At 40.8% G+C, this 14,049-nt stretch overlaps 1 protein-coding gene across 1 annotated transcript in view; it reads left to right on the plus strand.

Annotated features, from left to right (window-relative positions):
- Positions 1-1,443: 1,443 nt before the first annotated feature.
- The window catches only part of LOC147700821 (putative DBH-like monooxygenase protein 2), a 151,174-nt gene continuing 138,568 nt past the window's right edge, over positions 1,444-14,049 (plus strand). The window contains exon 1 of the mRNA XM_086929740.1: positions 1,444-1,753. Coding sequence (XP_086785866.1) covers positions 1,460-1,753 — 294 coding nt within the window. The 5' untranslated portion in view covers positions 1,444-1,459. The remainder of the gene's footprint in view (positions 1,754-14,049) is intronic.

The raw sequence follows: 14,049 nt of genomic DNA on the forward strand, positions 1-14,049 counted from the left end.
TACTGAGTGAAACATCACCTATAGGATATGTTAGTTGTATATAAATGTGTTGTAAAACTCTATTCTTTGAAATACTTGTGACAAAAATGAAAAATACTATATAACAATACTAATTAAATCACTGCTGCCTAATTTGATGACTTCCTGTAGTTTTAATCAAACCCACGAACTGAAGATCAACATATGTATATGAGAGCAAAAGAATATCACAACAGATTCCAATACCACCTGCACAAATGTGTGTAGGTGGTCCATGTCACCCAGTTTACCGAAGATACAATCTCAATCTAGTAGATTCAGTCCAAGCCTCAGGCACACAAATAATATCCTTTGGAAAATCTAAGATTTTCCACTAAATTCAGGGTCGTTGTTTACATTTCCTCACTTACCCGGGAGATCCTCTGCAGACAGACCGGGGGCCTCATTTATGAAAAGTGACGCATCGCTGCGTGAAAACAGCGATGCGTCACTTTTCACTGCGCACTCCTTGCGACACCAGTGATGCGTCATATTTAATGTATGACGCATCATGTCGCAAGGACTTACAGATACGTCAGTATTTCTGACGCATCTGTAAGCGCAAAAGTGACGCATTGCTGGAGTGTGTCACAAAAGTGACGCAACTCCAGCAATGCGTCCTTTCACATGGGGAAAGCCCCATGTGAAAGGGCTTGCGTCAGTCTTACGCCTGCTGTGAGGCAGGCGCAAGATTTTGACGCAACAGCATCCTAAAAGTGACGCCGTGAAATCTCATAGATTTCACTGCGTCACTATTACGAGGCTTTTTGCGGGGGAACGCCCCCTCTGCATACATTATACCTGACGCAGGTATAATGTGGTGCAGGGGTTTAAAAAGTGACGCATCTACCTAGATGCGTCACTTTTTAAATATGGCGCAACAAGGCGCTTTTTGTACGCCACTAGTGCGTCACAAAAAGTGACGCACCGGCGGCGCAAAACTGACGCAAGGCCTCATAAATAAGGGCCCATCTTCCTTGTGCTCCCTAGCTAATTGTCTACATAAAATAGGGGCAATGTATTGCAAAGAAAGGCAAGATATTTGTTCATTTTGTCTTAATGAAATAACCGCAAATAAAAAGCTCACAGCAGTAAGAACAGTACTTTGCACTGTGTTCAGATGCCAAATGTATGCACAGCAGAAGATTGCTGCAATGCCAGCCAACCAGTTAGACAGTAATGTCAAATGATAAGCGTGGAGGCATAGGCACTTTACTGCACCAAATTGAAAAGCAGCCACCCTCCTGGCAGGTTGCTGCTCCATCTGATTATGACCTCATCTGGTTTAATTTAATTTAATTTTGCATGTTTTGTATTGAAGCTGGGTTGTCTTAAAAATGCTGTGGGTTGGACTTGAGAACTTCATTCAAGAGTGGGTGATAAATAGGAGGTGCATGCTCTGAGATCCTCAGAGAAGGACTCTTGTACTTTCTGATATTCTATGGGCCATTGGTGGTCCAATTCATTAAACATGAGCCGCCAAGTACTATATTTTCTTTCCTTGCTGTCTCTGGCTGTCGGTCAGATGGAGGATCTGAGATTCTCAAAGGCCATGAACCCCGAAGGTACAGTGGTTTTTAGCTGGGGCTTAAACAAGAACGCCAAGGAGATCACAATTCAGCTGGTAGCACCGACACACGGATGGATCGGATTCGGACTCAGCCCCAGCGGAGGCATGACTGGGGCAGACATTGCGATTGGTGGAGTGTGGCCGAATCAAACAACCTATTTCGGAGTAAGTGCACCAATGCTTGGGGGAAATATGTTGGAGGTATGGTGGGACCAAATCTTAAACTATGGTGGATCCTCCTCTTAGGAATAGCTCACCTCTTTTTAAAAGATTTCCTTTCAAACAGTTGTGTGAAGGTCAGAATAGAGGACAAGTATTGGCAGTGAGGAAAAGAGTGGATGTAGCAGTAGTTGGTGAAAGAAGGAGTGGTGGAGGTAACCCTTGATTAAAGTTCTAGTTAATAATAATAATATTATTATACCAGTATTTGAAAAGTGCGAACAATTACCCAAGGGTATTAAGGCATTGGGGGACATCGGGAACATCGGGAAGCTGAAGTGAGCTATTACACAAAGTCAAATGTTGCTGGGCTAATCTGCCGCCGGCAATCCAACAGTGAGCCCCCAGGTTCCGTATTCAGCCACCCTGGCCGCAGCGCCACATCTCTTTACTAGTTGACTAAGTATGCATGATTTTGAAAATAAATCAGATAGGAGTTGTCCAAGAAAACTGAACTAAAATGTAAAATCGAGATCTCTCATGTTCCTTCTAAAGTGATAAACCTTCAACACTTTTCTTAAATGTTAAGAGTACCCAAGCACTTACCTTGTTCTTTGTGCTGCTATGCTTTCGTGCTGCATTATTGCAATGTAGTTTTGTTGTATTCTGCAACCGTTTTTAAGTATCCTTCTGTTCTCACTGTTTTGTTATGATATGTTCTGTTATGTTTGTGCTGTTATATTGCTTTCCACATGTTATTGTGTTAGGATCTGCTCATTACTCTAAAATATGTCAACAAATTGTGCTAAATTTCTAGTAAAAATAAGTATGTGCATTGAAACTTCCGGTGTCATTAACCAATGTCTATGGTGGTAAAATAGCACTGCTCCAACTCCTCAGCTACTCAAGACATCACTCAGCCCAAAACAGTGGCAGAGACTGAATCTGAACTTAGAACTCAATGCGTTAGTTTAATGTGATAAAGCCACACTCTTATAAATTTAAGCAGGCTTCAGAATTAAAAAGTGTTGCTTTTTCTTTGGGGACACACCAGTGCTAAGTTTGTTTAAGAAAAATACAAGCACAGGAGTCAACAGTTTTTCTTAAGAGCCTGCCCATGGAGCGGCAACATGTATATATAGGATATTTTTACAGATAAACAGACATTTAAAAAAATATAAATATCCATATTTTAAAATTAAAACACATTATAATGTACTAATCAGTAGTCAATCATAATCTACTCTATGCTAAAATGAAAGAAAATATTACATTAGTAAATGAAAAATTCCTAAAACGTATGAATTCAAAAGTAATTCATGTAAAATTAAAATATATAAATACATTTATTTACATTACTTTTTTAAAAATGTGTTTCAGATGTGAACACTGTTTTGGGGATAAAGCAACTTTATTTTTATAGTTGTGGGTAGCACTTTTTGGGGTAAGGGATTTTTAGTTCAGTCAAGTCAAATCAGCTTTAAAATCTAAAATCTACAGCAAAAAAAGCATACCAAAAATACCCTAATCTGATTTAAAAATAACATTTTCAAATATATGCAATTTTTTTAAATACTAATAGTTCACACCTTTTTATTTGTCAATTATAAACATACAGAATACATGTGCGAAAATTCCCTTGCACTACTACTTTTAACAAATATATTGCGAATGGCAGTGTTATTGTATGTATGCTTGTTTATATCAGAGTGTGTAGTTGTATCTGTATACAACTACACACTCTGTGTAGTTGTATACCGATACTGTATGTGCTGTGTGGGTGAGTGGCTGTATGAATGAGTAAGTGGATGTGTTTCTATAGAGGAGTAAATTGACTCTATAGAGGAGTAAATGCTTGAATGAGTACTGGAATAACTGAATAATTATGTAGGTGGTTGTGTGGCTGTTTAATTTCTTATACAAGAGGTTGTATTGGGTGGGAGTATGTTTATGATATCACCCAATGAGTGTTTTTAAATGTATTATACTTTAAACATATATACTAAGGTAAGTGGCTGTCGAAGTACCTCTATGGTAATGTGAGTGGGTGAGTAAGTGGTAAGCAGAAGCTTGAGTGGGTATGTGAGACAGTCTAAATATGAGAGAGTGTGTATGTCAGTTTCTGTATGGATGAGTGAGTGGTTGTGTTATTGGGTGAGAGTGGTTGCATAAGTACCTCTATGAGTGAGTGGGTTTATAAGTGACTGTACGGTTGAACAAGAGGGTGAATGAGTGAATGTAATGGGTTTGTGGGTGTATCAGTGTACCTACAGGAGAGTGAGAGGGTACATGACTGGCTGAGTGCTTAAATGTTTTGGTAAAATGGTATATGGGTAGGTACGTGGTATTAGCGTTTTATGGGTGAGTAAATTGGTGTGTGAAAAACTGTATGGGTGAGTAAGTGAATGTAACAGAGAAGTTGTATTGGAGAGTATGCATTTGTGTCACTAACTTAATAGGTGAGTGGGTTCATGTGTAACTATGAGCAAGTTTGTGGGAGTGGGACGAACTGTATGGGTGAGTGGGTTGTTTTATGGTTAAGTATATGGGGAAGTAAACAGGTGTCTGAGTAGCTGTATGGGTGGCTGATTCCATGTGTGTGTATTACTAGATGTATGAATGCCTATATTGATCAATCAGTATATGCATAATTGACTGTAGATGTGACTAAGGGGTTGCATTAGTAGTGTGTGGTTCAGTTGATATATGAATTGCTGTATGGACGAGTCAGTACATGTATGAGTAACTGTATGCATCTGTGAATGGGTTTGTTGTTGCTTGTATGAGAGTGGGAGTGGGGGTATAAGATGCTTTATGGTGTGGTAGTCGATCTGTGGAATATGTCATGAGTGATGCCATTTGAGATGCAATGAGTGATGTCATTAAGGATATCATTTGAGATGTCATATGAGAGGTCATTAGTGATGTAATCACTGATGTTACTAACCATGTCATTTATATACACATAGAGAATGTGCAAACAATGGTTAACAAGTTTACATATGAAGCACAATGCACTTTTTTGAAACACAGAAATTTCACTGATGGACGGTATCTGTTGGAGTTAGCTAAAGGTGAACAATTGACAAATAATGGGTAGAATACAGAATGAAGACTACATAATTGAAAAATATTTAAAAATGTATGTTTTGTTATTTGCTGTTCACAAGAGAGTGTTTAGCAAATGAACAGTAGAGGGATCAAAACTGGTTAATCCACAGATTTAGAATTTAAGGGACAGATACTTGAAGTAAAAATAGACTAATACAGTAAGTGGGATGTCTGTTTATTGTTCAATAGTTAATTAAGTTATATTGAATCAATGGATGAATTTGAATTGACCACACATGCTACAATGAACAATTATTTGGACATTAAAAAAATTGTTGGACATCACCAATTATCTTTTCCCTTTTGAGTTCTTTGATGCATCAATTTAAAATAATCATACATAAAAGAATGAAAAATTATACCAAATTTGAGTGCTTTTGCTAACTAAATTTCATTGTACATCTTCAAAGGAATAGTCCCTTTTCATATTTTAGTCCCTTTTTATATTTTAAGTGGTATTTATTTTCAATTTTGGTATTTAAAAACCCTGCTAATAAGTGTATTACCAAGATTCAATGAAAAATGTGGGTGTATTATGAAAGGTAACTCTGTACAAACATCTCTATCAGCAGTGATGTCATGAGTGATGTCACTGACCATGTCATGAGTGATGTAATATGTGACGTAATCAGCAGTGCATTGCAGGCGCGCAAGTTATAGTGAGTCCAACTAACTATAACGTGGGAATTTCAATGGTTTTATGTCAGTAAAATTTCCAGCTAACTATAACTGGTGTGAAACCTCTGCTTTTTTCAGTGAATTTAATAGGTTTTTTTAAATGCTAATTCCTAACTAAAACTGGTGTGAAACCTATCTTTTTTTCTGTGAATTTCAAATGTTTTTTAAATGCTAATTCCTAACTATAACTTGTCTGAAAGCTATGTTTTTTCAGTGAATTTCAAAGGTTTTTTTAAATGCTAATTCCTAACTATAACTGGTCTGAAACCTATCTTTTTTTCAGTGCATTTCAAAGGTTTTTTAAATGCTAATTCGTAACTATAACTGGTGTGAAACCTATGGTTTTTTCAGTGAATTTCAAAGGTTTTTTCATAGCAAATTTCTGTAGCTATGAAATGTAATTTTTTTTTTAATGAATCCTATCTTATATATTTATGTTAAACATTTTTTTTAATGTATATTGTTTTATTTTTTTTAGTTTTTTTGCCCCGAAGTGCCCCCCGGTGCGCGCCCCGGTTAGCGCCCCGGAAAGCGCAGTCTTTTGAAGTGCCCTGGTGCGCGCACCGAGGAGCGTCCCGTTAGCGCCAATGCCACGGCCGAAAACATCTTGTGACGTACCGCGTAGCCGCGTCCGCATGATACGCACTGCGTAAACGCAACCGGAAGCACTCTAGCGCATACGATCGCGCTACGTAAGCATCCGGCGAGCTTACGCGACGCGCCCAAGGGAGCGCCCCGGGTCGCGCCCCGGGGCGCGTAGCGTAAGACTGTCGGGTCATGTGACCTGATAATACAACTTTTCATTGGTTCATAACAGTTTTGGTTTCATAATGATGAAGCCCCTGGTCTTGTGACCTGAAAATAACGCTTTTCATTGGTTCAGGACAGTTTTTTTTTTCCAAATGATGAAGAGCTGTTTGTACCTCTCTGTACCTTTTTGAAATATAAAATGGCTTCAGTAGCAGCAGCAGCAGGAGCATCTCAACCCCCACCACCACCTCCACCACCAAGAGGCCCACCACAATGCTACAGTGCTGGAAATGAAGAGGAGGAGGAGGAGGAGAAAGAAGAGGAGGGGAGGAGGAGGAGGTGGCTGCCACAAACCAATACCCCATACCAACCCAAGCCACATATTGTATGGGAGTTTTTTTCCATCCCTGAGGGAAAAAAGAAAATAATGAAGCAAAGGTAACTTGCCTTATCTGTGGCATGGAACTCTCAAGGGGTAACCCAAATAAAAAAATATTCATTTGGGAACAATACCATGATAAGGCACATGCAGCGCAAGCATCCTATAAACTATTCTGCTGCAGAAATGAGAGAACTGGCCAGCAACCTTCCCCAATCTATACCCAGCACCTCCAAACAAAAACAACCCACTCCATCGGGACCAGAAACAAGGGAGACAATCCCTTGTATTCAACCACGCTATGGAGAATTTAGGGTCACCTGTATTTTTTGTGGAAAGACCATCTCATATGGTGAACAGAGCATAAAGCTGATCCTCCTTTCTGGTGACAACCACAATTGTCCCAAAAAACCCTAATTTTTTCCTGTATTTTTTTTGCTCCTGTTGAGCCATTTTGAATTCCCTGTTTTTTGTTTCTCCCCATAAAAAAATACCAAAAAAAATACAAAATAGTTCATAAAAGCCAAAAAAATTACAAAATGTTCAAAAAACATTAAAAAAATATAAAACAACAAAAAGAAGAAAAAAACAGTTCTTTTTAGAACTACCTCCAATTTCTAAAAAAAAGGCTACAATTTTTTAAAGCTCTTTTATTCATTTTTCCCCATGGTACGCTCCCCGGTCCGCTTCCCTGCGCAAATGTAAAAAAAAAATTTTTTTTTTGCCTTGCGGGGTCTTTTTATGGCCCCCACATCAAACCTAGGGGATCAAGGGGGGTCTACTCTGCCCCCTTATGGTCATTTCCCCCTTTGTTTTTCCCACCTCTTGTGTCTCGATCCTACCGAGACACAAGATGGCGGCTTCTCCGGACTGTTTCGAATGTTTACAGACACCCGAGAGCCAATGAGCTTTCCATGCGCACCTCGCGTGGCGCGCCCAGAGCGCTCCCCGGTGCGCGTACCGGGGCGCTGCCATAGATATATATATTTTTTTTAACCTAAATTACTCGAAAACCACTGGAGCACATCACCTGAGACATAGCAAAGGCACATCTTGCTACCAGTCCCTACAATGTTGCCAACTTTGGTGGAAATCTATTCAGCCGTTCGGGCTAAAAGTGAGTTTGACCGCCCTATGGAAATTAACATGGGGAAAACACGTTTTGGGACCACCCTTTTATCTCGACCCCCACTTGACGAATCCCCCCCACATTTTCAGGGAAGAAGCGGAGCGGAGCGGGCCCCCTACTTTGAGAAATTCGCGCAGATTCGTCCACCGGCGCCAAAGTTATTCCCAATAGAATGTTGCAGATTACCTATGGAAAGTAGATCCTAACTATAACTACCTACTGGCGGTATATATGATACAGATCTGCTTAGAACAAAACTTCAATAAACAAAGAGAAATCAACTCAGAAGTGGGGTGAAGTGTTCAACAGATGTTGAAGCACTCAGTGTTTTCTAACGGGATGCGGCGTGCTGCGACCAACGATTACGCGGGAGCACTTATAGTAAATGACTATGTGTGGTGTAGGTGTGGGGTGTATTTACAAGTGAGTGGTGGGATGTGGTGAAGATTTAAAAAGTACCTGGCACATGAGTATAAAGGAAAAAAAATATTCAGAACTCTGGCTGGTACTATTAAAAGGGTGCAGTGTGAGTTCGGATCTGGTATATTAAAGAACAGGACCTCTGGTGTGCGTCGACATGTTTCGGAGGCAAGCTCCTTCTTCAGGACAGGGCCACAACTTCCCCACCTTACTCGCGTGTTTTTAAATAAATATCACAGTGTATTTACAAAAAAGTGAAGTATTATGCTGTGTGCCTACAGCGGTCTGCTACAAGCACAATGACCTGTAGAAAAACAAAAAGAAAAATGAAACTAATGGTTACCCATGTGACGGGTAGTTCAAGCAGGTGCAGTCACCTGGAACCTCACCATTTGCTTGTAATAAGCCCTGTAAAAGAAAGGGTACTGACATCACATACAACACAGAACACATAAACACTAGGAATTACTGGCAATAGTTGTCATACTTATGAAGCTTGCTTGCTTGCTTCATGAGCAATAGGAATGTCAGGGGTGTTGCTTTTTTGCAATCTGTAGTGAGGAATGATGAAGGTGTAAAAGTACATTCTCACTTACTTAGAAAATAGGTTCAAATGGTCGTTTCAGGTTCTATACTCACAGGATCGGGACGCAGTAATCACCGTCTTACCCCCACACGCTGCTCCGCTGGTTTGAGGTGATCACAGGGTTTGTGCTATTTATACCCTGTCTTTGATTGGGCGAATATGATAACATGTTAACATGACCAAACATGGGTGTTCCGCTATTTGTAGTTAATTACATGCCCATGTTAGGAGCGTCCGATCTTTAACCATACATATTGCAGCTTGAGTGTCAGAACAGACTTGCGAAGGACCAGTGTCGCTGCGCGTGAGTGTTCGTCCAGTGCGCATGCGCATTGTGCAGTTAGGAGTCCATCGCGCATTACAGTTCTGTGCTCCCTCCCGGAGTTGGTAGTTTTTTGCGCCTGCGTACCAGCAGACAGTACACTGTTCGGGACACGGTGTAATATTTTTGATTTTTGATTCCTAGGCATATTCTTAGGGAATAAATACTTTAACATAGTACAATTGTCTAGGTTGTGGTGAGGGCAGTACTGGCGGTTACAATTTAGAATGGCGGTTAATGTGCATCATTAATTTGATATGTATATGCACAATACTGCAAATGTCTGGGATTATTTGGGGCCGCAATGTAGTTGGATAGTTGGCCCCAGGGCACCTCATCGACACTACCTTCGACCCTCTGACCCAACTCCTAATCAGTCTAGACGTGGAAAGTCTTTATACAAGTCTACCTCACGACGTGACACTCCTGATCATCGAGGAAGTCCTATTCTCCACGCCATGGAAATATCAAACACCGAGAGGGCTGGTTTTGGAATGTATCTCATTGGCACTGCAGAAAAACATTTTCCAATATAAAACAACAATCTATCAGCAGTGCCATTGTACCAGCATGGGCAGCACATTTGCTCCTAGTCTGGCTGGACTTTATGTGTACCACCTCGAAACTACAAAGATTCTTCACAACCAGAACCCTTACAGATCCAATATGACATCCTAGTCATTTGGCAGGGCGACCGACAATCCGCTCAAGATTTTCAAGTATGGCTCAACAACCAGAACGCCCTACATGGGCATGTAATTAACTACAAATAGCGGAACACCCATGTTTGGTCATGTTAACATATCCGCCCAATCAAAGACAGGGTATAAATAGCGCAAACCCTGTGATCACCTCAAACCAGCGGAGCAGCGTGTGGGGGTAAGACGGTGATTACTGCGTCCCGATCCTGTGACTATGGAACCTGAATCAACCATTTGAACCTATTTCCTAAGTAAGTGAGAATGTACTTTTACACCTTCATCATTCCTCACTACAGATTGCAAAAAAGCAACACCCCTGACGTTCCTATTGCTCATGAAGCAAGCAAGCAAGCTTCATAAGTATGACAACTATTGCCAGTAATTCCTAGTGTTTATGTGTTCTGTGTTGTATGTGATGTCAGTACCCTTTCTTTTACAGGGCTTATTACAAGCAAATGGTGAGGTTCCAGGTGACTGCACCTGCTTGAACTACCCGTTACATGGGTAACCATTAGTTTCATTTTTCTTTTTGTCTTTCTACAGGTCATTGTGCTTGTAGCAGACCGCTGTAGGCACACTTAGCCTAATACTTCACTTTTTTGTAAATACACTGTGATATTTATTTAAAACACGTGAGTAAGATGGGGAAGTTGTGCCCCCGTCCTGAAGAAGGAGCTTGCCTCCGAAACATGTCGACGCACACCAGAGGTCCTGTTCTTTAATATAACAGATCAGACCTCACACTGCACCCTTTTAATAGTACCAGCCAGAGTTCAGAATACATTTTTTTCCTTTATACTCATGTGCCAGGTACTTTTTAAATCTTCACCACATCCCACCACTCACTTGTAAATACACCCCACACACCTACACCACACATAGTCATTTACTATAAGTGCTCCCGCGTAATCGTTGGTCGCAGCACGCCGCATCCCATTAGAGGGGTGCGAAGACCCCGATGATGAAGCATGACACCAAGGGGCCTTTTGGTGTGTGAGGGGTATTTTACAAAACACGGAGTGCTTCAAAATCTGTTGAACACTTCACCCCACTTCTGTGTTGGATTCTCTTTGTTTATTAAAGTACTCTTGTGGAGCAGGAATCCAATCCCTATTGCTCTACCTCCCCCTTGTGTTTTTGGTATAGAACAAAACTTCTTCATGTTCAATAATCAGGTGTACAGCAGATCAGGGAGGTGGCTATGGGAGCCTGTTTTCCCCCCAGTGTTGCATGTTTGCACATGGGACTGTGGGAGGAGCAGGTCCTCATGGGTCAACACCAAGCCACACTGCAAAATCATGTACCCCTTTATCTTAGATATATAGATGATCCGTTTATGGTTTGGCGGGGGGCCAGGGAAGATGCACAGCATTTTGTGGAGGAGTTGAATAACAACAACTTAAATTTACAGTTCACTGCCACAATAGATGCTGAGTCTGTCTGCTTCCTGGACACCAAGGTGTATGTGGAGAGCACAGGACTGGCTACTAAGCTGCACAGGAAGTCCACTGCGGGCAACACAATACTACATGCGGATAGTCAACATCCTCATCAGCTAATAAGAAGCATTCCTTCGGGGAGATGCTGCATATTAGGAGAATATGCAGCTCAGATCAGGAATGCCATAAGGCTCAAGAAGAAAGCAGAATAAGATTCCTGGCTAGGGAATACTCGGAGGAGGTCCTCAATATAGCAAAATCTCGTTCCCTAGCAATATCAAGAGTTCAAGCATTAACCCCAAAACCTAAAGTGGTAGTTAATGAGGGAGACGAGGCCAGGATCGAGCCTAGAGTCATATTGACTTTTAACAGACAGCATAATGACATAAGGAAGATTTTCTACAAAAACTAGAATCTGGTGGCAGGGGATCCTGTCATTGGGGGTTAGTACCAGGAAAACCAGAACTAACCTTTAGAAAGTCTCCATCCATGGCGAATAAATTAGCGAGTAACTGCCCTGAGATCACAGTACCAAGTACATTGATGGCATTAAGTAAGGGGTTTACGAAATGTTCCAGTTGCAAAGCATGTACATATGGCTGCAACAAAACCCACTTCTCGGTCCCATTCAAAGAAACACTGGTACCTATAAACAAGAGACTCACTTGCAAGACGGACTATGCGGTATATGTGCTGCAGTGTCCTTGTGGGTTGCGGTATGTAGGTAGAACCCGGCTGTCAGCCCATAAGCGGATACTGCAGCACATCAGGGCAATCACAGGGAAGGACCAAGGAAACCCATTTGCCAGTCATTTTGAGAGTACGCATGAGAGTGATCCTAAATACTTACAGTATTTCTTGATTGATATTGTGCTTCCATTAAAACGTGGAGGGAACCGAGAAGCACAGCTAAGACTCCTGGAAACAAGATATATACTTGAATTAGATAGTAAGACCCCGGCAGGTCTTAATGCAACTGAAGATCTGTACACCTGCCTGTAGTTCCAGGAGAGTATTTACAAACAAAAGAAAGGGCTGTGGTAATAGGACTAACCGTAAAGTGGAGGAACAAGATCAACATAATGAATATGTGAGTTCTGTCATACAATAGGATGAATTAACAACATATGACGTGTATATACAGGCAAACCTCTATTACCTAAGTAGTTATTTTAATAAAATTCGTTTTTAGAATTGCACAAGTTTCACTTTAATGCAAAATTTGCACATAAATAGCACTTTAAATGTTTGCACATGTGGGAGATGTCCATGGTTTACAAATTTGATGTAATCAGGTTGGCCATTTCAGGACCATAACCCACTTGGGTAGTATTCCTTTAACTGATATACATGGAAAATCTAATGAAATGTATATGAATTTTTAAGTATTTATACTAAATACATTTATATATTTGCACATATTTATTGCCATTACGGATTGGTTTTAATATGGGATTTTTTTTCGGATTTTAGACACTGTGTCTTTTATTCAATGATATGCAAAGCCAATACTTGGGGTGTGGAAATCGCACTCTTGTGGTAATGTGATGTTTTGATGTTCAGAATGTGGGTGGTGCAACTGAAGTGAACCCCCTGTGCCCGGGGTGAGGAAATGCGTCTAGCGTCGCTACCCTCGAGAGTGACGTCTCTTCAATGAACTCGCTTGAATATCTTCCTAAGATTCTTTAAAATAAACTTTTCTATGAGTTTAATCCAAGGCTGATTTATTTTCAGTTATTCTTCAAAATCTGTTATACTGGATTTACTTACAGGACCAAGTCCGCTGACGGAGGGCTAACACCTGAAATGCATTGGGCCGAAGAATGATTTCTTGTTTCTAAAACATTATGAAGTAATAATGCGCAAATTGAAGAATAACTGAAAATAAATTAACCTTGGATTAAACTCATGGAAATGTTTATTTGAAAGAATCTTAGGAAGATATTCAAGCAAGTGCACTGAAGAGACGTCACTCTCGAGGGTAGTGACGCCAGACGCATTTTATTCAATGATGAAATATTCCTTGCAAATATGTTTTCTATGTCTATGTTCAACTATATTAAGCGTGGTGAACATTGCCCGCCCTTTTGTAGACTCCCCATTGCTTTGCAACATGTCATGTGATCAAGCCTCTGGTGAGAGGCGAAACGCGTCATTGCGGACATGCTGGCGATTTCATGCATGAAATAAAGAACTGAAATATTTTGCACCAGACCTGGGTTTTGCTCATCGTCATTCTTTTCCTGCGGTAACATTTGCTGGGAACGCGTGGGGTGTGGCGAGGAATCCTTCGATATATATATATATGTATACATACTAATGGCGGTCGCCAGTAGGTAGTTATAGTTAGGGCATATTATCCATAGGAAATCCGCAGCCAATAACTTTGGCGCTGACTGATGAATCGTCTCAAAATTTTCCAAACTGTTGACCAGCTCAGTTATGCTCCTTCCTGGAAAGTTTGTGGGTGATCGGTCAAGCGGGCCTGAATGGAATTACACCAAATTTGGCAGAGAGGTAGTCCTCAGTTCCGACTTGTGCCTTTTGCTTATATGGTGTAAATCTGTTCAGTAGTTCCTGAGAAAATTACGGTTAAAGTCATTTATATATCTATGGGTGTGGTGGATCCACGGATTGTGCGAGGATTGGCATCGTAGAATAAGCGCACCATCCTGTTCACGCGCTCAATGCTCATTGGCTGTTAAGCATTCAAACCCAGGAACTGTTGGCAGCCTTTTTGTGCCTCGGTAGGAGCGAGGCTGAGGAAGTCAGTGGAATATGTGTTCA

The sequence above is a fragment of the Lissotriton vulgaris genome, chromosome 7 (genome assembly GCF_964263255.1).
Source record: "Lissotriton vulgaris chromosome 7, aLisVul1.2, whole genome shotgun sequence".
Lineage (NCBI taxonomy): Eukaryota > Metazoa > Chordata > Amphibia > Caudata > Salamandridae > Lissotriton > Lissotriton vulgaris.